The sequence below is a fragment of the Thermobia domestica genome, chromosome 2, assembly GCF_964235325.1.
Source record: "Thermobia domestica chromosome 2, izTheDome1.hap1.1, whole genome shotgun sequence".
Lineage (NCBI taxonomy): Eukaryota > Metazoa > Arthropoda > Insecta > Zygentoma > Lepismatidae > Thermobia > Thermobia domestica.
The window spans coordinates 162,526,015-162,553,738 of NC_137455.1; the positions used below are offsets into that span (position 1 = coordinate 162,526,015).

The 27,724-nt window shown below is 36.4% G+C and overlaps 2 protein-coding genes across 3 annotated transcripts in view; one reads left to right on the forward strand and one right to left on the reverse strand.

Annotated features, from left to right (window-relative positions):
- The window catches only part of LOC145676887 (uncharacterized), a 56,088-nt gene extending 41,937 nt beyond the window's left edge, over nucleotides 1-14,151 (reverse strand). Inside the window, exon 1 of one of the 2 annotated variants that reach the window (XM_081747671.1) lies at nucleotides 13,991-14,151. In XM_081747671.1, coding sequence (XP_081603797.1) covers nucleotides 13,991-14,045 — 55 coding nt within the window. In that variant the 5' untranslated portion in view covers nucleotides 14,046-14,151. The remainder of the gene's footprint in view (nucleotides 1-13,990) is intronic. The other variant, XM_081747672.1, reaches the window with a different exon arrangement.
- LOC145679241 (cytosolic carboxypeptidase 1-like) overlaps nucleotides 1-27,724 on the forward strand; it is a 160,139-nt gene that overhangs the window by 62,387 nt on the left and 70,028 nt on the right. The gene's annotated exons all lie outside the window — the stretch shown is intronic.

Consider the following 27,724-nt stretch of genomic DNA (forward strand, 5'->3'; position numbering starts at 1 on the left):
TCCAACGAAATCACATTTGTGCCCATTGCGCTAATCTGTAGAAGCAGCAGAAGAAAAAAAACTAAAAAATCACGAACAAAAATTTGTACATTTATTTCCTTATCGTAAAGTGGTATCAGTGGTACAGCGTCAAAAATGCATTCAGGAATTTAAATTTGAACTTAAATATGGCCTTGAAACATCTAAGGCTCAGGCTGGGATAGAGGAGGAGCAAGAATGTGAAAAGACAGTGGCCTTGACCTTACATAAGGTACCATTCCGGCATTCGCCTGGTGGAATTGAGGAAGTCGAGTGGAAAACTCGGTCAGGATGGACCAGGATATATGCCCACACTCGACTTATCAATGCTGCTTATTATGCAAACACACTACCCATACCACACCCGGTTGAGTCAAACACTTTCGCGAGTGCAATTACATCATCAAGAATAACTAGAAATCGTTTTAGGAACTTGGTGCACGAGTTACAACCAAGGAAGAAAATAGGGAAATGTTGAACGCAAGATGTCCTGCTGTATGTTATGGGAAGCAACATGACTGCCACAAGAATACTAATCAAAGATTCATAGCATAGTGTGGTTAAATACAATTTTAAACATAGCGTCTGTCAAACGGCGTGTAAAGCTGTAAACGCGATATCCGTTCTAAGAAATCGTTGAGAAAGAAAACTCTCAAAGCTATTAGGGATGCAAAATTATTGAATTACACCAGCATCGCAGAGGGAGGCGTATAGTACTAGAGTGAGCCTAGGCAATAAAGTACTGTTGAACAGAAAAAAGATGTCTTAAAAGTGATAGAAAGTGGTGTTGCGGGAAATAAAACGTGGCTAAAAGTGACTGCAAGTGATAGGGTAAAACTGAAGACGTGCTTAAAAGTGATTGTGAGTGGTGCCGTGGAACAGAAGTTGCTATCGTTGTATACTGGTTTGTAGAACAAATGTACATGGGTGCAACATGTACACTTATGCAGAATTAGCCCATATGCATTTCACATACGGGTGGCGAATGGTAATGTACGAGAAACGCGGCAACTGTACCATTAGAGATATCCCAAATGACACTGCCTGTGTAGAAAAACATTTGATTTTATCCATCGTCGCCTTCGTGAGCATGGCAGTTTTTCGCCCTTTGCTGCTGGAAATAGGGACAGATCAAGAATGACAACCCCCGAGGCAGAAGAGCGGATTCTGGATGCTATGCGAGAAAATCATGCGTGCAGGATTAGGTCGACAATTACGTGTAAACCACATGCAAATAGCGCGTCTGTTGTCGAGCGAACATGTATCCATGTCACCTGCAGCGAGTCTAGGTAGTGTTATTAACGAAGATCATATATATATATATATATATATATATATATATATATATATATATATATATATATATATATATATATATATATAAAGTGTTAACGTAAAATAAAAACAAGGATATATATATATGGTGACTATGCTTTTAGGACGAAGGAAATTGGATTTGTGTCCTTGATTAAAGACTTAAGAAAAAGGTTTGTCAGATATTTCGCATGGAGTAAGTATCGTGCTCTAGGAGGAAACATGATACTACGTGAAAATTATGCAAAACAATTGGAAGCTTTTTAAGTGTAGAGAAGAATTGAGAAAATGAACCTATCTAAGTGCAAACCAATGAGGAAGTGCAAGGAACAACAGAATAGAAAACATTGAAAATAAATTGTGTTCTGGTGGGTATCGTGAAAGGAAATTGAGAGAGAGGGAGAGCAAACTACAAATTATGGACGACATTAATTAAAACAGATGGGTAGTATTTCAAGTGAAGAAATTAATTGAGGAACGTAGTGTATGGAAGCATCTCAATTGCAGCAAGTGATCTGTCAATGATAGCAGAATACATATAATGATGAATGCATGAGAAGGAAAGTAGTTCACGTGCCATCTGTTCCGCATGTTCAGATTTTACAGTTGTACAATGGGAAAAACGTATTAGTATGTTACCATAAATTTCATTTTTCTTTGAGAGTTTATTTAAAAAGTGGAGCGTGAGTGAGCGTTTTGAACAAGAATTCTTAACACTTTCATTTCATTCCGATATTTCCTTTTAAAAAAATGAAAGATAATAATTTATCGTTTATTCTCATAAAATGGAAATAATTCTCCTGTTGTGCATTGGATTCTTTAGTTTACGCACATTTTGCATCCTAGTTTTGTGTATATGGACAGCCCACTTACTATCAGTACCGGTATGTATCAATACTCTACAAAAGATTATATGTTTCTATAGTTAATAAATTCCAGTACAGTATATCACAACAGAAAAAAAAAATACTTTTTTGTTCTAAATGCTCTCTTTAATATGACAGTCTTACTCTTCATTAATTCTGGACAGAGAAATATGTATTAAAAAGCAATATGCTAATAGTATTTTTTCTTTTAAGTACCGTGTTCGATTTCCTGCAAGTTGATTAGTATCCTGTTATTTAACAAAATGCTTGCATATTTTAATAGTGAAAAGAAATATTGAAATATTTTCGAATATTTGCGTATAATAGGCAAGTTACAAAAACTACGGAACCTATTAGTTTTCGTGCCTAGTGTAGTTTAATTACTCTCGAGAACAATACTCACTCTATTGTGAAGTAAGAAATAAATTGCCACAAAATGGGTTCTCCAAACCTTTTCATACATAGATCCTATGTTGGTGAAGGGATCAATAGTAATCCATATTACAATACATATTTAATTAATTTATCGCGAAAACAGTATTTCTCTGGCGGAATGCAACGGCACGCAGTATCGGTCTCGTTTCTGTTTTATTTTTAAAAAGTGGTATTCCTGTAGCCATTTTTAAAATTGTGTATACAAAATGATATTTCAATTTGAATAGATTTGGAAATCGGAAGAAGAGAGTATCATATTAAACTCCACGTCACCCGAACTGGCGTATGGCGTCAGCCAATAAGATCACAGTACGCTGTTACCAAACCTTTAGTGATGAATCGAATCATTCATAATTGTCGATAGATACGAACAAAATCAATTATGAATGATTAGATTCGTCACTGAAGGTTTGGTAACAGCGCACTGCGATCTTATTGGCTGACGCCATACGCTAATTCGAGTGACGCGGAGCATAGTTAATACTATCAATACATGCAGCACATGCTAATTTCTTCTGCTTGTTTAGAGGAATACTGCATATTCTTCCACACTACACATAAAATCACATTTTTCTTGCATTATTATGATATATAAAGTGTGCTTCTGTATATTCAATTGGTCGGCATGTCAGCTTTGACATTGATGTTCTCATGAGTCCAATTTACTTGCTGTTAACCTAGTAACATGGTGCAACTACCTATTTAATTGAAGAGAAACGAATTCTTGCATTAATTCCAGAAATACCAAACCTTATCTGCTACGTGTATTACTAAGGGAGGAGGGTCAGATCTTCCCGCACTGTTTTAAGTGATTGCTATATGCATATGTGTTGGATTTAAGTAAGCATTTTAAAATAAACTAATAAGAGAAACCTTTGAAGCGGTTTTACTTTGTATTTATCGTAAATGGTTACATATATGACATCATTCTTATGTTACATATATAACATCATTTGAGAAAGAACAAAACTAGTATTGGTAACAGTAGAAAAATACACTTCTAAGCTTCAGTGTTTATATATAGCTATAAAATTAACATTTAAAAAATAGAAGTAGGTTATGGACTAAAAAGAAAAATGGTAATAAAAAAAAATATTACATTCAGTACCTTAGGGAGAGGGGGAATCAGCCCGAATCAAATGCATTTTTATATAAAAAAAATAAAATATCATATCAAACTAACAAAGTGAGCATTACGTTCAAACGAACAATGTAAGAAATCAAGAACTCTTAGGGAACATTTTATTCTGTAAAATAAATAAATAAAAAATAAGGGCGCAGACAAAATTGACTCCTTTCCCCTTGGTACTTCTAGGGTTAAGAGGAAGTGAATTCCAATCTTAAAAAAACAGAAATAATGTAAATGGAACCGGAATAAAAATGGCTACACTCCCAAGTATGTGGTGGCTGAAACACCGTAGGCTATAGCATCACAGAGGATAGTTTAGATTCCAAATAGTATGACTCCTTTTGTGGAAACTAATTTTCCATCGCTGTCCTGCGAACGTTATAATATTTATATTAGTAAAAGAAAGATTGAGACGTAGGTTATTTCAAATTTCAAAATGATAGTATTGTTAAGCTTCTTGTAGTACGGTACATGTAAAAACTAGTAACATTCTTATACACGTAGTTATATTGTGTCTTGTGATATAACTGACAACCATATACTCGAGCCTCTGACAACCATATACTCAAGTTGCTGGCCTCTCTCTCATTAAGAAGAATTTTCTCGTTTTGTTGATGCTCATCCACATACTACAAATAAGACATTGACCTTGGATGTGCATTTTTTCCTTTTCTTTTCTTGAAGTTCCAAGGCAGGAAATAAGAAAAAGCAGTTCATTTGTCTAAGCATAACATGAACATCGTAACTCGTTTGTTTTTCTAGTTGTGATATTTTGTTGTTCTGTAACGTTGCGTGCAAAGGTATTTGTTACTGCTTTGAGTGACGTGTCCCAGCCCGAAAGCCTAATTAATAACTTAAAAAAACAAGGAACAGACTGAAAAAGCATGCTTGAATACTTGATAAACTGTTCGTGTGTTGTTTTCGTTAAGGAAGTGCATTTTTGAGGCTTCCACGTAGGGTCAGTGGCCATAAAGAGTTACATATGATTATCTGGAATATCGTGTACGATTCGGCAACTTATTTCAATGTAAATGTAAAAAATCATCGCAGGATGCATTTTGCCCGTTTAAAATTCTTCCGTTGCAATCGGGATTTCCCGGTTCGAATCATGCGGTTAACCATCTTTATCTGAAGATATTCCTCAGTTCTAGTAGGTGAAAGCTAAATTAGTCCCTTAAATGTAGGGCCTAGCTCGCTTCCGTACAAAATTCATCTTCTTGTTTCATTATGAATCGATATAATGTAAAATTGCTTTATAGTTGTATATGGAACTACACACATATTAAATAACTTGGAATTCGAAACAGGTAGGAAGTTGATTATTCAGGAGCTAATTAAACTTCTTTTGAAATTCTACAATAAGTAGTGTAAGTATCGTCCTTTTTCATTTTTGAAAGTGAAGTCAAATATTACATTCCAATAGACAAACACGTGAGTTTATTTAGAAATACAATAATTATTTTACTTGATTTTTTGAAATTATTCTTTTAAGCGATCTGTTCCGTAATTTTGAGACTTATTTGCCAGTTGCGTAATTTCCACAAGTCTATCACTTTTGAGTTCCTTTAGGACTTGTGAATTATTAATTAGTGGAAGGCATTCATTAATCACAGTAACTTTTAAGATATTAACACACACAATTTCAACCAAATTATAAATGTGCACATTTTGTAATCAGCATCAACCATTAATATTTTTTTTAGAAATATGTAGTCAGTTCAATGTGAGATAATTTTCTTAATGTCTTATTAAAACTTATGTTAAACATACTCTCCCTTTCTCTGTAAAACAGTTCCAGTTTTAATTATACCCTAAATTTACAACAGTAGTCAAGATACTTTTACAATTATTATTATTATGCCTTTGGTAGCATGTACAAAACATGGATTTAGCGTGTTCATAAAACGTCTTAGTTTACCGTTGTAAGCAGTAAAAAGGAAATGATTCTAACTTTCATCAGTTCTTTCAGTTATTTATTTTATTTACTGTATGAAGAAGGGGCAAATAAGCTGGAAAACGCGAGATTTCATAGTACGTTTATTTATCTATTGTTTAAAGTAGCATTAGCGTTAGAACTTAAATTTCTCGTCTTGGCCATGTCAGCTCGTCACATATGAGGGATGACTTCCCTCGGCGATTACACTACCCGAGAATTGGGAAGTGCATGGTGTGAATGAGGAAACTCAGGAAAACCTCAATCAAGATGGCTTGCTTGAAAAAGCTTTTACACCTTTTTGACCGAATGTCGCACCGGGAATCGCACCACGAACCGCTTGCACCAAAGGTGAGAGCACTAGCGCCTACGCTACGCGGAGTCACTTTAAAATGGCATTGTGAAGTAAGTTTCTATAACAGCTTACTTCCTCAATAATTCTCGCGGAGATTGGTGAAAATAGGGTTATCATACATCAGCATTTATGCAGATATATCCACATTTTGAGAGTGAAATTTCCGTCCACATATATTTACAGGGTATTTTCCGAACATATTGTCAAATTTAAATATCTAAATGGTTAAATTTGAGGATCTCGTAGCTTTGTTTCCTTTTTATTGTGCTTATTAGGATCACGCAAGTAGAAGTTATGAGATCATAATGGTAGTACGTCCGTCCATCCATCCGTTATTCCATACAACTCTCAAACGAAAGCGAATATTGGAACTCTATTATATATATATATGATAGAGCGATTATTTAGCCGAGTTCACTAATCGAGTTAATCCGTTAACATGTTTACGGGGTAACGGTAACTATAACGATGATTATGGATATCCCGTTTACCGCTGTTGAAACAAAGGTGTATATGGTTATTGTAGAACGCTAGAAGTTACACATGTGCTGTTCGATGACAGCAAACATCTTCCAGCGGTTGACATCCACGGGACGAAATCGAAATTTCGCGTGATTTTATTTTATTGTCTTTAGCAGAACATATGATTTCAACATAACTAGATAAGGAGAACGTTATATTCTAAATAAAGTTAACCAGGTGAAACTGGGCCCACATTTTGGCATTTCAGAATATGGTAACCTTCGTCGATAAGAACGCTCACTTGCACATAATCTGCCTTATGCAGAGTCGTTTTGACGTATGATTAGCATCATACTCAAGGTCTGACTACTGCAAGAAATATATGTTAGTGGAACTCTTTAATATGGCACTAACCACGCGTCAGAACGACTCTGCATAAGACTGCTAAAGGACCTTAGTGGTCATCTCTTAGATGCGTACGCTTTTGTCCTATGTGAATTATTCAAGAATATTGCACGACGTTTACTTAAAATTGTTCTGAACTTGACTTTTTTTAAAAAAATGCCCAGTCCATAATATTAATAAGTACTTTGAGAAATCAATTTTTGTTCCCAACTAATGTTTACATGACACAGCGTTGCTACAGTACGATGACGAAGGCGGACCTCCTAATTCTCCTGAAGGATGCCTTTTACCGGCGAAGTGTCCATAACTCTTCTGCTGACAATGACGCTGGAAAAGAGACTTGCGTGTTCATAGTGTTGTGGCCTCGGGTGCATGGAGAGACCCGTATAGCTAATCGTGACAGCAAAGGTAAAAGATGAGGCAGCCACTTTTGTTTTTAAGTTAGCAGCGTCTTCCTGGAAGGCCAAACTAAAGCTTCTGTTCTTTTTATTTTCTCATTTCGTGGATATAAATGTCTATATATGTATATTTGTAGCACTACGTCATCCTATTCTTAAAGCGATTGCTCTTTCCTCAGGCAGAGTTTTTTTTTTTTTTTTTTTTAACACTTGAAATCCCAACTGTAACCTTGGAATTTTTTCTACCTCGGTTTTTTGTCTTGATAAAATTATGTGAGCGGCGGCGATGATAAAGTGGGAGATGATTCTACGAGGCTTAGATTCTGGAAACTCAGTCTAGAATATGCTTTTCCTGGTATTGTTTTTGTCATGTGAATGCTTGCTTCATAAATCTTTCTTGTGCATGCAATATGTGTATAGTCATCACATACGCATATACATCTTATGTGTATACTCGTTGTAGATATAAACAATATAATTACAGTACGCTTTTTGTAAATGTTACGACATATCCAATTAATGCAGTGTTAACAATCATATTTCGGAATTATTCATAATGTATTTACTCTATACGTATAGGTAAAAGAATAATTTCGGGAATAGAGAGTGGGCGTGTCGTACAATCAAGCAGATGTACGGTGTTCAGGACATAAATCTCTCTTGCTAGTTCAGTAAATAAAAATATCGAACAAGATCATTTTTATACTTTTTTTTATTGGAATCAAGTATAATGGAAAGAAATGTTCTTTTTTAACGTCTTCACAGTCATTGGTAGTTCGGTAAGATAGTGGAAAAACGGACGGAAATCTTTAAGTTTTATGTCCCACGATTGTGCCGGCTAGGCTAAAGGAAACGGTGATCATAAGAAATGAAGGAAATGGTGGAATGAAGAAAGTGGGCGGAAACGGGAGAACCCTGAGAAAACCCACGCACACGGTGGTTGTTCACCACAAAGCTCACATAGCGCGAGCTGGGATCTACTCAAGGACCCCATGCACCAGAGTTGAACACTCTACCACTGAGCCACAGCGGCCTAAGGTAAGATACTGGACTGTGTTTAACGTGTTCTGATCTCTGAAAAGAAGCTTGTATATGAACTATGTTCTTTCAGAGAAATTTAAGTTTATACAAGCATAGGCGAAGGCAGAAATATTTCACGGGGGTAAATGTCTGGACTTCGAATTATGCTAAGCTAAAATCCAATTAAAGAAATAATAATAATAAATTATCATCGTCCTGTTGTGTTTCGTAGAATACATGTTCACTTCTTTCTTCATATAAACATGCCTCTTCACATTCAGATTTAAAACTTAAGATTCCTGTATTCTGTCTCCTTGTTATTCGTCCATTTCGCTGGAATGTGTCAGTTCGATTTTTCTTCTTTACATAAAAGTAATAAAGTATTTAGATTTTAATTTCCCCTACACATACACTTAAAAGGATCTTGTGTCTCTATGTGAGACATAATATCTCCCTCTGGAAAATCGAGGAAACTGTACTGCATGTATATACAAACTGGGATCTCACTCGTGTCTCCCGTATTCGTAAAAAAATTATCGTCCTGTGTCATACATTTTCTTCAGTTTTTTGCATGGTTAGATGAACATTGAAATCACTAAAAATGACACACAGCTTTCTTTAATTTCAATAAAAAGAATCCCTTTGTTTCCTTGCCTTCCCTGGATAAGTATATACTCTAGGCCATTCAGATCTTCATAACATTTGGAAATAATGTATTGCATACGTATAAATTTGGTTAACCCCCTTACTACCCTTCGATACGCCACTGATTACAAGCTGTGTTTTACGGAATATATTGTAAATAAATCTTAAGATTAAGTTTATCTCTAAAAACTCTTGTAGTTAAACTATTTGAACTTCTCACAAAGAACATGTGTATCTCTTCTTTGTGTAACACTTGGTTTATTTTCTGAACGTTCTTTATTCTTCTTTCTTGGAGTTCCTTTGTTCCTTCGGACTTCGTTAGTCATCACGGCAATTATATATGAGTAGTCTTTTTCTTTGAGAATTTTCAAAATCCTTCATACTTTCTCAACGCTTAATTTGCGTTGTTCTTCCAATAGTATAGTTCGAAATAGGTTCGTACTAAATGAATATGAAAACCTCCTTTGAAGAAGGAAATTTATTTGAATAAGTGGGATGACTTACTATTAAATTACATCATAGGCAGGAATTTGGAAACTACATAGAATAGATCATTTTATTATGATACTACTGGGATAGTATTTACGATAATTACCAAATCAATTCCTTACTTTTTACTTTGTATCAGAATGATGTACTACAGAAATCATTAAACTACTTTTATCAGAACGATAATTCTGATCTCTAATGGCTTTTATTTCTCGGATTATAAATACAAGTTAAAAAGTTGAAGAGGATACGCCCATTAAAATGATTAACGTTAAATATGTGAAGTAATTAATTAATGTATTGATCTTAGTATACTCTAAGCCAGTGGTTTCCAACCTTGATACCTGGAGTTCCCCTTCGTAAATTCTGTGTACTTCACGCCCTCCTCCTTCCCGCTCGTTGGTCATACGTGTTTTCATGCTTTTTGTCTGACTTCTGTGATTTTAGATGCAGCACTGAATTCTCAAATATTTAATAATAATAATATAATTTTCACCAATTTGTAGTTATTTCCAGCAAAACTTCTGCATACCATTGTATTGCATTATTATTATTATTATTATTATTATTATTATTATTATTATTATTATTATTATTATTATTATTATTACTTAATGAAACTTCAGTTCTTACTCAATAGTTATTTTGTGTTTTGTGGTATTTAATGTAACGCTTTGTTAAATTTATAATTATTAATATAGTTTATTTCTGTCAGAACTTGCACCCTCACTCCTCACAGCCCCCTCTGTCTTCCCTCCAGGTTGGGAACCACTGGTCTAAGCAGTAGTAAGCCTACCATTCGGATAATGTCATTCTCAGGTATGACTCAAGGATGACTACTTAAACAATATAAAAAATGCATAAGGTGTAATTTCATTATTTAATTTAAGTTCAAATTGATGACCTACAAAAGTAGAATGATAATAAAAATTACGATTGAGCTTCAGATTTAAAATAGAAGTGTTGATTAAGTAATTCAATACTTTTTGAATCATATTATTACGAGTTTGAACCTAGATAAAATTTCATGATCTTAATGATAGGTTAAAGTCATGTACGTATTTCTCTCGGATACATCCTCTTCTTTCCTCCCACTTTATTACTACATCAATCATTCCACTATATACGAACATTCGTTGGTTTTAAAGCCTGCCAGTCAGAATTGTAAATTATTATTATCTGGTATACTTTCAAGACAAAGTATTCTAGCATTATTTTCTATATATTGTGCTTTATTTTCATATTATGAACTGTCGACAAGACATTTATTGTAGAATTGTATAGAGATAGTAATTTTTGGGTTGAAAGTCATTGTGCATGTTTGGATACTGTAATATGAATGGTGAAAATGCAGGCCAAGGGCAGTTTTACAAATTGAGATTTTACAAGGCAAATTTACAAATTCTTGATGTTAAACGTTACATGCATGCATATTGAGTAAAATGAAACACGACAAGTGAACCCAGTTTCGTATTTGGAAACATAAAAGAAATGTTGTTTACAAGTACTTTACAACATCGTTCTTAGTAACTACTGTAATGGTTTAATTGGCTGTATCTACTTCAGTAAACTTTTAAAAAGTGTGATTATCAAAGGTAAAAAATAAAAACAATTGAATAGGATACGTCAGTAGGAGTCCATTCCTTTTATAGCTAGACGTACGTCAGAGAAAATAGGTAGATAGATATGAGAAACGTTTATATGTTATTGCAGGCTAAAGTGTATAAAAATGAAATTTTAAGTTTTACAACCCACGGTTATGTCGGCTAGGCTAAAGGAGACGGTGATGATGAGAAATGAATGAAGTTGTGGAATGAAGAAAGTGGGAGGCAACGGGAGAACCCCGAGAAAACCTGCGCACACGGTATTTGTTCAACACAAAGTTCACTTGGCGCGAGCTGGGATCGAACCAAGGACCCTACGCACCAGAAGTGAACGCTCTACCACTGGGGCACCGTGGCCCCTAATGTGTATAAAATACCTTCCTTACAGAGTGATAGGTCTTCTATACAGTAATTTAAATGTAAAACCAATATCCTGTAACTTCGTTGTTCGAACCTAATTATATGCTTTACTATCACATCTGTAAATGTTAGCGCATTTTCCAAGCTAAAAAAAAAAAAAAAAAAAAAAAAAAAAGTGTGCGTGAAGAACAAAATATGTTTGCGTATGAATATGCGAAAGAAATCTTGAAAATATATGGAGAAATAATTAATTTACCAAAGAACTTTCACTTTTAAATGAATATGTAAAGCAAGCCTTTCAAAGATGTGGAAAATATTACTTTTGGAGGGAAACAATTATACTTCAAAAACAGATGCACTTACCAGAACTTTCACTAGATAAAAATTGTCACTTTACGAAATCATTCTTGAAAACCAGTCATTGTTGTAGAAATTCAATCTATTATTAACCTACTTACAGGTATAACCAAATGCTAAGGGTATATAGTACATGCATGGACCTGGGTTCGAATGCAAGTGCGTCAAAAATTGGTTGGTGCTCAACCTGCATCATGAGGCAATTGGGGAACTACTTGAATTTTTAAAAAAAATGGCAACGTGGGTCAAGAAAGCGCAAAAATAATTGTCTTAGCCCGCAGTTTAAGTAATTGATCTGGACGGTCAGAACTCTTTACTGTTGAGAAAGGCTGTCGAGTTAATATTTTCTTTGTTTATTTTTAGCCTTTTAAGAGTTAATCTGCAGATTGTTTAGAACTGTGCTTGAAGTATGGCTTTGGATGGGAAAAGTCTTAATGGTTTCGTTGTACAGGACTAAAGTCTCAAAAAACAAAATGCAGCCTAGTCTCTCCCTCTTTCTCTATCTCGTTCGTTTTCTCTCTCCTCCTTCCTTTTTACCTGACGTAAAACTATGTAGACTAAATTATTTTATTTGTGGAATTGTGTATCTCAAGGTTTGTAATCAAGTTACATCCTTACAGAGTTGGTAGCTCTAGTGTTCTTTACTCGAAATCTCTAGTCCCGAATTTGAATCATGGTATGCCATTCATAATGTATTGCACGTGAGTTTTAGATGTGTTATTGGTGAACTCAAATTCCATAATACACTGTTGTCATCCAGTAGAACGCAGGACCCATCTTCAGCGTTAAGAAACTACGTTTTTACTGCCCTATTTTCATCTCAATGTGCGAGATTTTCTCATTCTCCAAGTGATGAATAAGATTTTTTTTTTAAAAAAAAGAAAAAGAAGCAGTGTTAAGTCATATATTTACATTTAAGGTAATGTATTAATTATCAATTTTACAACTACGAGATAATTATTCGTAAAATGTACTGTTTGTACAACAACGGGATATGAACGATTTATGAACTATACTGTTTACTTTACGGAACCCGGGACCACATGTACCAATGGCGCACCCAATATCCAGTAGAACGTCGAGGATGATTTTTTTATTTTTTTGTTTGAGTAGTCATGCTTTCATGCTTTGGTGGTTAGCGTCACGGAACTCTTTAGACATATTTATTTTAGGATGGATTCGAATCCTGTCCGATAGAAATTATTTTACGGAGGCATGATGGCTCAGTTGTAAAGCGCTTATCTCTGGTACTTGGGATCCCTGGTTCGATTCCTGGCTAAGCAAATTTGTGGTGGACAACATCGTGTCCGTGGGTTTTCACGGGGTACTCCCGTTTCTTCCCACATTCTGATTTCGCCAATTCTTCCATCATCATTCACTTGCCTTGATCCCTGAGCCTAAAGGGCATAATCATGGGAAACTAAACTGAAAGATTTCATTTCATTTTCATTTGAGTAGAAACTATAAATAATTTCATTGGTTATTCGAATGATGTAACCGAATGAGTAATATGTCTTAACTGTCTCCGGTTTTCTATTTTTGTTGTTGAGGGCAAGGAATTTTCGATGATAAACTAGTATCGGTAGGCAGTTTGAGATGTATTTTCGTTTAGAGTTAATGAATGGCGATCTAGAAAATACAAATAGCGATGATAGATGTTTTGACCAACTGTCACCCAACTAGTAAGCCATCGGGCGTGCTGTAGTCCATTGTGGGCTGGACTATGAAATTATATTCCAAAGTATTACTCAATCACTCGTACGCGTGGCGAGGAAAATAGAGATAATTCTGTTTAGTATATTGTTATTTACTGAGATTGAACCTATTCTCCGGAGTGAGGAGAACATGCTATCATCTTGTCCACCGAGCTTGCTTTGTAAGATTTATCTCCGTGATGTTACATTGCTAATGTCTGCGATGTTCCAAAGTCACTTTAAAGTAACAAAGTAGAATCCATTAGCGTTTGTTTTTATAGGTAAATCACGTTCGTTAATTTATTATAACTTGAACATGTGTACGTTATTTGTTTCATTATGTCGCAAAATATGTTGAAGTTTTTATACCGCTAACTTGTTAAACAATTCAGGTTAAGGACAGAAGAGTGCTATTCGTTTTTGCTTTCTACTAAATATAGATATTTAATATTGTCCACCTACCAGATAAAATAAATGCAAAACACAATAAATCTAGAATTACTTACTGTGTGCAAAGGTAAGTGTTGAAACAACAGCGAGAGCAATAGCGGCGAAGCGCATGGTGATGCCTCTTGTCTCTTACGAATCTGTTCTCGCTCACCACCTGTTGCAGCGGCGCGTAGGGAAGCAACTGACCTCTTGGCAGCGGCAGCGAAGAGTTTTGTTCTCTATGCAGGCAGGTGGAGTGGTGAGATGGTAGCATTGACAACTTCTTTATGTACAGACTTAAAAAAAACAAAATCTCATCTTTTTTATTTCTTTTTTTTTTTATTTCAATGCAAACTCAGCGTTATTTTACCCGTGATGGTTGTAAGAATATGCTGGGAAACAATGGGTTCAAGTTTTAACTTCAAGTATGCCTCCTTTGTGTACTGAATATAGAGCGCCCACCTTCAGTGCTAAGAAGTTCAAACTTCGAACAAACGAATTAAAAAAGTATCAAGATCAAAGTAAAATTCAAGAAGCAAAGAATCCAGTAAACATTTGGTATTCCGGTTATTTGAAAAGGATAGACTTGAAAAGCAGTACTGGTACACAGTACAAGAAATGGGAAATTTAATGAGTAATCTTCTTATATGATATGCAGTTGTGAAAAAGTAATTACCATTTTTTAGTTGTACTTCGTACTTAAAGAGTATATATATATAAAGTAACACTATATATATACTAGTTTAATGTTTTTTTTTTTTTTTTTTAAGTGGTATTGCATCGCAGTTTGGGACCATCATAGAAATGCGATGCAAACGAAATATTGCATCGCAAAATGCGATACAGTTAAGGGCCATAATTTATTACCGAAGTGAGTAGCTATTTTTTTTTTTTTTTTTTTTTTCATCATCATTGTCTTTACTTGAAGACAGAACGATTCTCTTTCGATGTCACATCTACTAGTAAACGTCCAGTGATAAATTTCTCCTCGCCCGAAAACTCAACCTTTCTTCTTTAGGTATAGTTCAGGTTCTTACTAATACAAGCTGATGTACTAATACACACCATATTACTGGAGGCTGGTCGTAGAATTGACGACAAAAATACCTTGCGTACTTTCACATTATATTGCGTCTGGAAGTAAAGCGCTTAATGAAATTTCAAGATGCAAAACCCCATCTTTACATTTCTGAAACTAGATCATTAGCTAAAACACAGAACTTTATTAGTACCGTCTTTTCTATACTTTGTCCTTTCATAGTTATGTCAAGAGGAATTCATAAATGAAGCATCTAGTTGTTACAAAGCATTAGTCCAGAGATTTTCTTTTTGCTAAGTTCTCTTGCTTTCATTGAAACTGAGAAAGAAAAGTAGTATTTAGTTCAGAACTTTTAGAAAAGTGGGAACTGAATCTGAATATAAGTTTGCTATCATTTAGGAAATGAACACTTGTGTGAAATCAACTTATTGTGCATTTATTGTGAAAATGAAGATTCACTTCGCAGCATCATAATTCCAATTCTCCATTTCGTGATGGCGTTATGGATTCAGCAAAACTCGATATCAATGCATTCAAAACCAGCTACAGTTTAGACAAACTATAGAACAAAACACAAAAAATACTACTTTTTCTTGGTGTTACTCTTCATTATCGTTATTGTTTGTGATGTAGGGTACAAAATATATTTTATTATTTTCTATCCACTTAAGACAGTAAAATACTATAATAATTTTTTACGTTGCCTAAAATGCGATACAGAACTTACAAATAGCTACGCAAATTTAAATTCGTTTAGCAATTTGCGACTAAACACCAAAACAATAATAATAATAAACCACTGTGTGTATATACACATGACCACAAGAGCAAGGGCGTAGTTGCCCTCCCCTGGATTTGCAAAGAGTATTCATTTCTTGGAAGGACATATCAAGACATACTAATTTTCGTACTCACATATGACAGTACTGTAGTTTAATTGCTGTGGCTAACAAAAATATGAGCGCAAATAACTATTGTTTTATATGATGTATTGTGGCTCTGCGTAGCGTAGTCACTAACGCTCGCACCTTTGGTGCGAATGGTCCCGGGGAGGGTACTTGTTCGAAAAGATGTAACAGCCACAATGGGCCAGCCACAATGGGTGAGGTTTTTCCTAAATTTTCCTCATTCACGCCAGGCAAATGTCGGGATGGTGTCTAATATACAGGTTCCAAACCGCTTCCTTCCTTCCTCCTTCCCCGGATAGTATGCTCGCCGAGGGACGTCATCCCTCATACATCACGGACTTAAAGGACATATGTGCCGGTAATGCCCAGAAATATGCATAAATAAATAAATATGACGTATTATGTGCACGTGTTCATGAAACTGAGTATATATTTGCAATTGCGCTTGTGTGCGCGTCCTTTGCCTCCCCACTGGAAGCTGTCTTTTACCCTCTCCTGGAAATAATTCAGAAGACGTTTCTGTGCATACAGTGATTTAGTTGTAAATATACACACACGAGTATTTACCGGGATGGCTATGATGCACAAAGCTTACAAACCAATTTGTTGATGGACTAGAAATTATCTGACAAATATCTTCCGGAAAGCGTTCCAGTCAAACTAAACCACTATGTATATTTGAGTAATATTGAAAGATTACACTGCTTGTTGATAGTCATCAGCAATTTCAGTTAGTCGTACCCAATACTGTTTCCTACGAGAAAAGATTTGAGTTTGTCTTTTCTCGGAAAGTGTATTATTCTATTATAAGAACTGTGTCCCGTCTCGTATCTGGTCAAGAAAACTTTGTTTCGTTTGGTTGGCCACCTTGATACCCAATAATATTTGTAGTCCATTACAAAAGGAAGAATATTTTTAAAATTGGAACGACGCCTTAGAATGTCATGTAAGGGAAAGTACAAATGGTGAGAGTATCAATGGTGTTTATTGCACGAGTTAAGTCCAGTCCAAATACATCAAGATATATCGTCGACAGAAACCAGATGACTGCTAATGGCCCATTCTATACTACAAGTACAGAAGATTGTTCGCTTTATATCCGACAATTTTTGACAGGTACTTACCTTAAGAGATACCGCGCTGCCACCACCGATCATGTTCTATTGGACCCCCAGCATTGTGGACTATCACACAGCATCACAGGTTCCATTACAGCAAGCTCTGGCGCAGGACAGGCATAGAAATTCTGTTCCACTCCTTCCTGCTAGCTTTCCATAGACCATCCAGGCTGCGCCGGTGGTGACGTTGAAGACGCCATTTCAACAATATAAATGCGCAAAATCGATTGGACTGGCATCTGGGCTTTTCGTGGGTATGTCTTCAAACTGAGTAATACGAATTTCTAATTCCTGTGTCATTTCTTCATAATAAATGTAATGATGTTTTGGCGATATGACTGTAAGTCTTGTCCATATGGATCATTATCTGGTTCGCGTCCATTCCATACAATTGTGGGGTGTCTCCGATAGATAGGTGTCAAAATGGATTCTAGGAAGTCTCTTGCATTCACCTTCACGGTTTTGTCCACCTTGCGTATCAGCAACTTACCCTCATATCCGAATCCCATGATAACAATAAAATCACAAGGGGAAACTTTTCTTGTACTGGCGAACAAAGTTGCTGCGCCCCTTGCCGTCAGTGTCACAGTATGTGACTGTCCAAATGTGACCACCAACAGTGAGATGGACATATGATTTATTCATTGTGACAGCTTCCTTCCATTTGGAGCCCATCAGGTACTTTTCATAGTTTCCTTCAATGTGACGCGGTAGCGGATGGTGTACACGGGCCTTCCACATTCATTTCAATCAGAGTCGCGTACAAATTGTTTTGTTCACAGTTGACGGTGTGAGCTGGAATCTGCAGCCCATATCACATTGAGTCGAGGGATTTTCTTGGCATGCCAATCAGCAGACCTCCTTTAGCACTGTGAGTGTCACTTTGGTTGCAGCCCTCTCCTGGTGGTTTTCGTGGGTGAATGTTTGAGAAACATTAGCCACAATAGCTTTCTCAGTCTTCACTCTGAGTATTAACCCATTCCCTCTCCAGTACTGTAGGGCTCATTATTTCTGATTCCGAACGCCTGCGAAACGAATGCTTCCACGCCTTCTTTTCTATTTCCATTACCTACTCCTACACCAAATTTGGCACAATTATCTCTGAGTGACATCACATCTTTCCTCGTTAGTAAATCGACGTTCTTTCGGGAATCTAATATGCAGTCAATGAAAACAGGCCCTTTGACATGTTGATCCACTATTCTACATCACACATATACACTTCACGGATGCTGTAGTTCCACATGACGAAGCCAATTGGAATTATCGACAGACCAATAATGCATGTTTCGAATATTCACCTGACCATGGTTAGTAAATGTTCCTTCATCAGAGAACAAGATGTAAGACAAATCAGTAGCTTTCTGACCTATTGTTCACGAATATTATGATAGTTTTCACAGACAGTAGCTCTGGGGTGTGACAGTAGAGAATACGAATGACATTTGCCTGGCCCAGTTTTCACAGACAGTAGCTCTGGGGTGTGACAGTAGAGAATACGAACGACAATTGCCTGACTCGGGCCAGAACACTAACCTCACCCGCCATGCTAGTCACTGGTTTGTTTCTCATAACGAGGTGTTACATTTCAGTTTCCCGTAGCTGGTTGAAGAGGTTCACAAATAATTGTCGACTTAGTTTACGTCTGTTGAGATATCTCTCAGCATACAGCGTACACGACAGTACAGCATTATTCCTACATTTCCACACACCAACATAATATTATTATTTTAGCATTCGAAAATACCATAATCTCGACGAAATACATCATATTCTATTTTGCTGAACTTTCACAATTAGTGACGAGGACGTCCCATGTACTACAAAATACATACCCGACCCCGAAGCACAGCGTGGTGAAGAACATCATTTGGTCCATAGGTTGAATAGGACTGTAGGATTCTTTCGTCGATATTTCTTGGTGTATTTGAATCCGACTCCTACAATAAACACGAGTGACATGATCGCTACTTGTACTTTCCTTTACATTACATCCGGAGACGTTCCACTTTAAAAATTAAAAGAAAAACCAACATTTATTTTTTAAAATCAAAACCTCATTCATTTTTTTTTAGTAATGAGTTGCAAATATCAGACCTTGTTATGTGTACATTTGACGACTGTGCAAACAGCGCATCCCCTAACAGGACAAGATGTGCTAAGCATGTGCCATTTAGGTGTCCCAGCTACTTTTTAGGTATCCGACACTTGGTACATATAGTATTCATGTGCTAAGTATGTATTTCAGCTACCTGAAGTTTTAGGTGCTTGTTACACCTAATTGATATTTGCGACTATACCACAAATGTAGCATTTATATACCTGGCTCAATTTTGCACTGTGATAGTCATTTGTTTTTATGTCGACACTTGGGACATATATATTTCATGTTCGAGGTACTTTCTTTAGGTGCATACTTTTCAGATACTTATGACACATAATTGATATCTGCAGCGACGCACGAATGCCAATCAGCTGTTTGCATTTGCTCATGCGCAGTAACATGCAACGGTTTCTCGCGCTCTCTACTTCACTTTGTGTCATTCTAGTACACAATCGCTTAGAAAAAAGAAGCAACAAATGCATCAGATTGGGAGATGAATTTAGAAGAAAGAAATGACATAACTGATGAATAAAAATTAAGATGAATCTTTCATACATATGTGAACAGTTAATCATTTACGTAGTTAGGGATAAAGAATTGTATTTTTTTTTATGCCAACTGTCGCCGATCATTTGAAAATGAATATGGAAGAACCTTGAAATAAAGTAAAGAGACGCGCGTCATTTTGTCATAAAATTACATGGCGAGCGAATTTTTATCTGATCCCAAACGGTTATCATCGAATATACAGGGTTACAAGAGCACTCTGATCAGCCAAATTAAAAAGACCCCAGGGATTTATCTCTCTACAAGCGACGTTTTCTTTGTCGCCTCCTGACCAATTCGGAAGAGTACGCGTCTAGTAATCAAAGGGTTGGTGGTTCGGGGCCACCCCTGAGTCCTTTTTTTTTACTTTCTAAAGTGTTTTTTAGACTCACCTTAATGTAAACAAATTACACATAAAGGCGATTTAACATATTTTGGGGGAGTAATTTTCGCTTACGGTATGGGAGAACATACCTAGAACATACTAGGAAGTTCCCCAGGTACATGTCAGGCATGTGCCTAGGGGCGAACATAGACTGTGACTATCACTTGCCATCCATGTGATTTCTCTGTCATAGGTACATAAGGCACATACTGGGCATATTTCCATGTACCTGAGGGAACATGATAGGCACATGCCTGCTGTGTAATTGTGCTGTTAGGGTCGATTGTAGCTTCCATTTCCGATTTATTCGCGGTGAAGCTTTAGGTGAATCATCCGGTATATGTAATATATTACCTGCGAAAATACGTATTAATAGATACGTAATTGAAATTGTAAGGTTTATGGTTGCATTTTTGTTATACTTGTGCCTTATGGTTAGCGTAAATTTTATATTAATTTGGTTTAAAATTATGACAAAACATGCAACCTGACGCATATGAAGGAACAAATTGAGGGCGTAAACACATGTCTTTATTACAATTTAATTTTCGAGTGTAGTTATCTGGCTCAGTTTGGAAACAGTAAAAAATGATATATCGGGAGAAACACAGAGAGAGAGAGAGAGAGAGAGCTTTCGGAGTAAATAGTATGTTCATAATTCCATCTTATCATATGGGGATGCCCTGGCAAATCTTAATACAAATAAGCGCCTCCGAAAATCGAATCTACAATCTTCATATAATTGAAGAACAGTAAAGATGTAACAATACAACCTACTTTATTCTGCTTATTTAATTTGCGTCGTATTCCTGTAAATCATATCAAATCGTATTCGAGTTTATTAAAAGCAATAAATATAATTTAAAATTATATCCATTTATTTTGTTCATGATTTTTAGAAGCTAAGAATTATCCGTTTCTTTAGCCAACATATTAAAAATACTACATATTAAAAAAAGAAAGAAGAAGGATGCAACAAATGTCTGTGCAGCAGGTGTCTTAAAATACGTGACTGGAATTACTTAGACAATGAGAATTCAATGATGACCTAATGCAAGGGGTGTGCCTCAAGTCTCTGCAGTCTGCAGTAACAGACAACCTTTCGCTGTGTTGTGAAATTTAATTGAGTTTTATTTGGTAAATGTCCAATTTGTTAGGGAAAACTATATTTCACACCGAAGTGTCGAATAGTATTTTTATTAATATTATGTAGACATTTTTGTTCCGACAAATACAGATACTAAGTTCTCATATGGTCATTTGGGGCAATACCGACACCCTAAGGACATTAGCACTACTACAAGATTGTAATGAATTATTAAAGAAACGAATTATAGTCCATAGTTAAGTATATTATTTCAACTAGTTGACAGACACGATACGTGTTACACAAAGTAATGTGTGGTTGTGAAGGCACAATTGAGATGAACGATGAAGAAGTGTAGTACTTCCCAACTCTATGGGAAGACCATCAGGTTGTTGGGGTAATACCGACATCAACATTAAAACCTTACGTACTATGATAATGTCACTAATAATTCCACAACGCACATTACTGTTCGTAAAGTAGTTCGTGGGCTTTAAACAAACACGGGAATCTGTAAGTTTAGGGATGTAGAATGCCTTTATTAGCAGCTACAAAAAATATTTTAAAAATGTCACTGACTTAGAAATGAAGGAAAGAATAATCACAAAATTTGTTCAGTTATAAGATATATATCAAACAAGAATTAATTTTTTAAAAAATAATATGCTAAACGTGAGCTAGTGCAGAGAGCACAAAAATTCTGTACTTCATGAAAAAGTGTTTATTAATTTATGTTAATCATATGTTATCAAAAGTAATGTTATAGATTAAAATATTAGTGTTAGCTTCATATACAGGAAAGAACAAACATCATAGTCATATTTGTCTGAGATTCCACATTGTTGACACACATAGAAGGTATCATCTGGATGAAGAACACAGTCCTCGTTAAACCTCTGAAAATATTTTCTACATTGAGCCCAATCAGCGAAATTGTTTTTGCCGTAAAACTAACCTCGGCAGATAGTACAGTAAGTTTCTTTTTGAGTTTTCTCATTTTCTTACTGTGTTTTGCGACATTTTTATGTCTGTAGATTCTTTTGTGTGTCAACACCTTTTGAATTTTCTGTTTTACTATTTTTCTGTGCAGATGTTAAAAGTTTGGCAATGGAAAAAGAATGCAGACATTCTATTTTCTACATGTTATTACTAATGTAAAATAGTATTTTTGATATATGGTTTTAAAAATCACAACGAAAGGGAGAAAAAAGCATCTGTCGAACATGCCCCAAATGTGAGTGTCGAAAGTCTTCCGAATGTATTTGCACTTAACTATATTTTATGCAAGTTAGAAACCCTGCATACTGATGAACCAACTACCTGTAATTGCAGAATGTTCAGCTGTATGCAGTCCACCATGAGTGCTAAAGAATACAACTTTTACTTCCAAACAAGAACTTAACAAAACATACTCAAATTTTACAATGACCCTTGATTTCTCACATATCTCTCACACTTTACCTCATAAACTTAGATATTTCTCGTCAAATTATTCTAGTTATTTTTAAACTTTTACAGCTATACATTCCATACACCCCACAGTTTCACTTAGTACTGATTACGCCAACTCCTTCACTTCCAGGTAGAATTGACAGCGCTTTAAGTTTAGAAGTGTCGGTATTCCCCAACTGTCTGTCTTCCCCTGAATGACAATATGTATCCCAATGGTTACGCGTAGTTCCAGCTTTAGTTCCAAATATAGATATAACATTTATGGCAGGAGTAAAAGTGAGGGGGAACGCGGGAGGACGTCGTTACCCCACTTCCAGAAAATATCTGTGGCGTCCCTCGCTTTCTGAAAAAATTACAATGGGCGGAGATAAGCACGGGGGACGGCTTGACGTCATGCGTCCCCTTATCTTTTCAGATCCACTTTTACCCCTGATTCATAGTAAGCAGTCTATTGTAAATGGAAACGTACTTGAATTAAGAGGTAGTACACCTCAAATCTAGAAAGCCAGATGTAACGACGATTAGAGCCAGATACTAACTGCGATGTAGACCTATAAATCATTAAGACTACTCAGCTCACTACATATCACCATTTAACGTAGTTTGGATCAGTGGTTGTCAACGTGGGTGTTAACGCCCTCCAGGTACCGTTTTCGTTTCCAAAGGAGGCGCTGGAACGAAAAAGGGTGATTCAGGGGCATGACTATTTAGGAGCGTTTGAGATTTCATGACCTAATCTTTTTTCTTGGACCAAAGCCATTATGTAATTTACAAATAATAATAGGTTGATTATAATACGCATTTATTCCTTTTTTTTTTTAAAAAAAAAAAGTAGGTCGAAGAAACATTCATTGGTATCTTTCTTTTGGAAATGAGGAAGGCAAGCATATGTTTTTTAAAAAATAAATTTAGTAAATGCTTTTCTCGGGAGAAAAAAGTAAGGGAGAAGATGGATAATGAAAACAAATTTAAAAAGTAAAATTTTCTTTCCTGTGTATGTATATTCTTCAGTGCTGATTTTAAGATTTTAAACCTTTTGTTATTGTTGTTGGACTGCTTCGTCCAAGCCTTAATTCAGCCTTGTGCATGGGTGGATTGGATGAGGTAATGAAGAGTGCTCAGAACAATCGCGTTCACCCAAGGGGACGCTAGGCTCGAGAAGATTGGGAAACACTGGCCTGGATGATCATAGCTCTTTGTAAGCTGAGTACAGAGGTTGTTCAGTCTACATTTGGCCAATTTCGATTTACCTAAAAATTTAAAAGAATCAATGGCGCCAGGTCCGTAAGTGCTCGATGTGTTTCCCTTGGTTCCTAACAATAGCCCGACAGCGTAATTTCCACTGTAATAGGCTTCTCTGAAGAACTGGGAGGGAAATCTTGTCCCATACTCTTTGCATAGCTTTCCAAAGTCCTTCCACAGTTGTCACCCGCCGTTTTCCCAAAGCCCGCTTCAGCAATCCAAATCCACAATAGTCCATAGGACTTGCATCTGGAGATTTAACAGGTACCACATTGAAAGGTGTCACCTGTATACCACTTGCCTCCTCCATCTCCCTGTAGAATGCAAGGGACGATCGTGAGTTATGTGATGAGGCCTTGTCCATGTGAATGCGCACCAGATTGGCGTCATTTCCGTACATTGTTGGAATCTCATACTCGTAGATCGGCCGCAAAATCTGCTCGTGAAAATACTGCGAATTTATTTTGCAGTTCTTCGCCACCCTACGAATCTTCAGTTTACCTCGGTAACAGTAGCCAGTAACGACCATGAACCCTTTTGGGAAGGATTCTTTACAGACACGGACCCACCTTCTAAAGTTCTTAGCGCCTTTCTCTCGGTACATGATGGCTCTCGATTTGCCGCAGTCGGAAAGATAAATCCATGCTTCATCCACCTTTGTTTTGCCAGATGCCATTCGTACAGTTTCTGGGCGTGACACTTTCGTTCCTTTTGGTGGGCATACGTGAGAAGATGGCCGCGAGCTTTCATGACTTTTTCCAGCTTGAGTTGATGGTGTAACATCCGGCTCACAGACCCAAAGACACGTCAAGACGATTAGCCATACATCTTTGTGTTGGCGGATTTTCTTGCATTGCCATTTTGCAAAGTTTCCTCTGCATGTTGGAGGTGGCCTTGGTGCATTCCTACTTCCTAGGCAACTTCGGTGGTGATTCAAATGTTGGAGCTTCGTTGCCCTTATACTTTTTAATAATATTTTTTATTCCACTTAAACTGATGTTGCAACCATTCTTCTTGCACTGTTTTCTAATGACAGAAACACCAAAGTGGGCGTCATGAAGAGCCACAACATAGTCTTCCCAATACCGGCTTAGTCTGGGCGGCATTTTGGTCACAGAGCAGAAACCCACACACTTGGAAACAAATTTAACACAACACTCACAACAATGGTCCTGTTTTGTGCGTTATTGTTGTCCGCGCGGAAAAACAACTCCGTTCCCAGGAAGGCACTGCACAACACTGCAGGACGCCACGAGCCAGGTCGGGCGAGTCCATTCTGCCCGGGAGGGGGAAGCGAAATCGGCCAAGCGTAGGCTGAACAATGTCTGTAGTGTCAATTAATTTACTTTCAGGTTTAACTTCATTAAGGTAAACCTTGTGATTGTAATCAGTTTGAGTTGCCATCTAGGAAAATCGTTGTGTATACTTAAAGCAGATTTTCTAATTTTAGAGGTGGTATCACTAGCTACACTCATAAAATAGATTCTCAAACTTGGAAGAGTTATCAGTCACTTGCGACTAATAAAAACTTTGAAAAATCAGAAAATTGGACAAGTGCTCAAAGTGATTTGTGCTTTCAATTTCACCCTATTATGTGCGTTCCCGAAGTGGAAAATAAGTTTTAGAAATTAAAATAAAAAGTGTTTGTAGATCAAAACAATGATCAATTGACAGCTTGAAAAAAAGTCACTATCGTGTGTAATTGTAATTAATAATTTCTTGTGAAACACTGCCAGAATGTACTGTTCTAAAAATTTAAAATATACTTAATAATTTATCTGTTCCGAAAGAATTTCATACTTCTGTCGTTAGAAAATATTCTCTACAAACAATATCAGGCAGTTATGGTTCTAGAGCCATCGAATGTTTATGTATATTATTTCGAGTTAGCTTTTAGTCCCTATTTTGTTATCATAAGTACCTATTTTGCATGTTTTTTAGTAGCTTTACGTTCGGTCACTGGTAACGTAGATACTATACCGGATAAAGAGATTATACAAATGAGAATACATCCTAAACCAAGCGGTTAGTGCTTAAATAAACATGCGAGTTACTTTGAGGGTGATTGATTGAAGCCGGTAATATTTAGTTGGGAACTTTCGTTACATGAGTATTTTGGACATAATCCGGCTTATGCAGAGTCGTTCTGACACATGATTAGCGTCATACTAAGGTCTGGCTACTGCAGGAAACATAAATTAGTCGATCTCTTTAGTATGGCAGTAATCACGCGTCAGAACGACTCTGCATAAGCTCAAATGTATTTGTGAAAAACACTGTGATTAGTACCTGTTTTCTATGTGTAATTTTTTGAGCTGCTAGAAATATTAATTCTATTATCGTTTTTTTTTTCTGTTACGTACTTGATTAGAATTCAAAACGATGTAGCTATTTCCGTGTTTTAAAAATCAGTGTATATATGCATTTCTAATGGTAGTGTGATACTAGAATTAAAATGCCTACACTTAATTTCATATATTTCCTCTAAACCCTAACGATGGATGATTAAAAAAAAAAAAAAAAAACTTCTATGTATTTATATTTTTGCAGCACAGGTTAATAACCCCAGTTAGAATGACTTCGTTCATTTTGTTATATTAAGAAATACGATACCATGTAGATTCGAGTTTGGTGGTCATTAAATTTTTACTTAAAAGAATAAACTTAACATTCTTGAACTTTGTCAGAAAAGAAGAACAAATTCTTGGACATTTATTTTATACCACAGCTTATTCAGTGAAGCACATTACTTTTGAGTACTTGCCACATTTGTAGCTAATTTATTGTTTTAAAAAACGATCAAAAATCTAATTTAATTCCAGTTGTTGTTTTTCTCTCTGTGTGTGAAAGAGAAAAAAGAAGAGCGAATGATATATAAATATATATAATATTCAATTTAATAGAAACATATGTCTGGGATGGCAACGACCAATCGGCGACTACAGCGCTGGGTTGTTGGTGGTTGTGTGTTAGGCGGAGCGGAGCTATAAAACGGCAGTGTACAGGAAGCCGAGCAGACGATGATAGTGTAAAATGGGCCATCCTTCTGATTTTCAAAAAGAACAAATTATTCACGTTCGGTTATGTAGTGCGAGCGTGACGAAAGTGGCAAGTGTGTTGGGTGTGTCGCGAGGGAAGAGGAGTTGAGGATGGCCTACAAAACTCATGGTAAAACCATATCGGCGAAGAAGAACAGTGGTTGGAAGAAAACTTTCAGTGACAGGTTTCAACGACCGTTGAAGCAAATTGTCACTCAGAACTGTCGTGCGGCTGCTGTACAAGTGACGGAGGAACTCAAGCAGCACCTCTCTCTGACAGCCTATATTGACAGTTATAGTTCGCCATGAGTTACATGACATGATCATACGGAGTCGGGTTGCAGGGGCGAAATCGCTGATGAGGGAGAATCGCGACATTAGTAGTGCGACAAACATACATGGACTACTCATGACTAGTTCATCTTATTTCAAACCACGAGCTATGTTTGTATACCGGACTCCCAAGAAGTGTATAAGCTACAGTGTCTTCGCCTAACTGTCAGATATTGCAGCGGCTTAGAGATGCTGTATCCTGGTTTACAGTGGGTCCTGTGTTGACGCTTATCGCTGGCTTAACAGCCCATAATTGTGAGACCGTTTTAGGGGACCATGTTCATTCTATGGTCCATATGTTGTTTCCGAGCAGTGGTGTTATATACCTAGATGATGGTGCGCCCATTCATACAACTGAATCTTCTGTAGCGTGGTTTGTAGAACGGCAGGATGAAATTGACCATTTGTCCTGGCCTACCTAATCTCCAGGCCAGAACATAATTAAATATCTGTAGTTCGATCTGAAGTCACGAATCCGGCATAGATTTCCTCCTTCATCCTCTTTCATGGAACTGAGTAATGCACTGCACGTAGAATGGTGTAATATTTCACTTGCTAC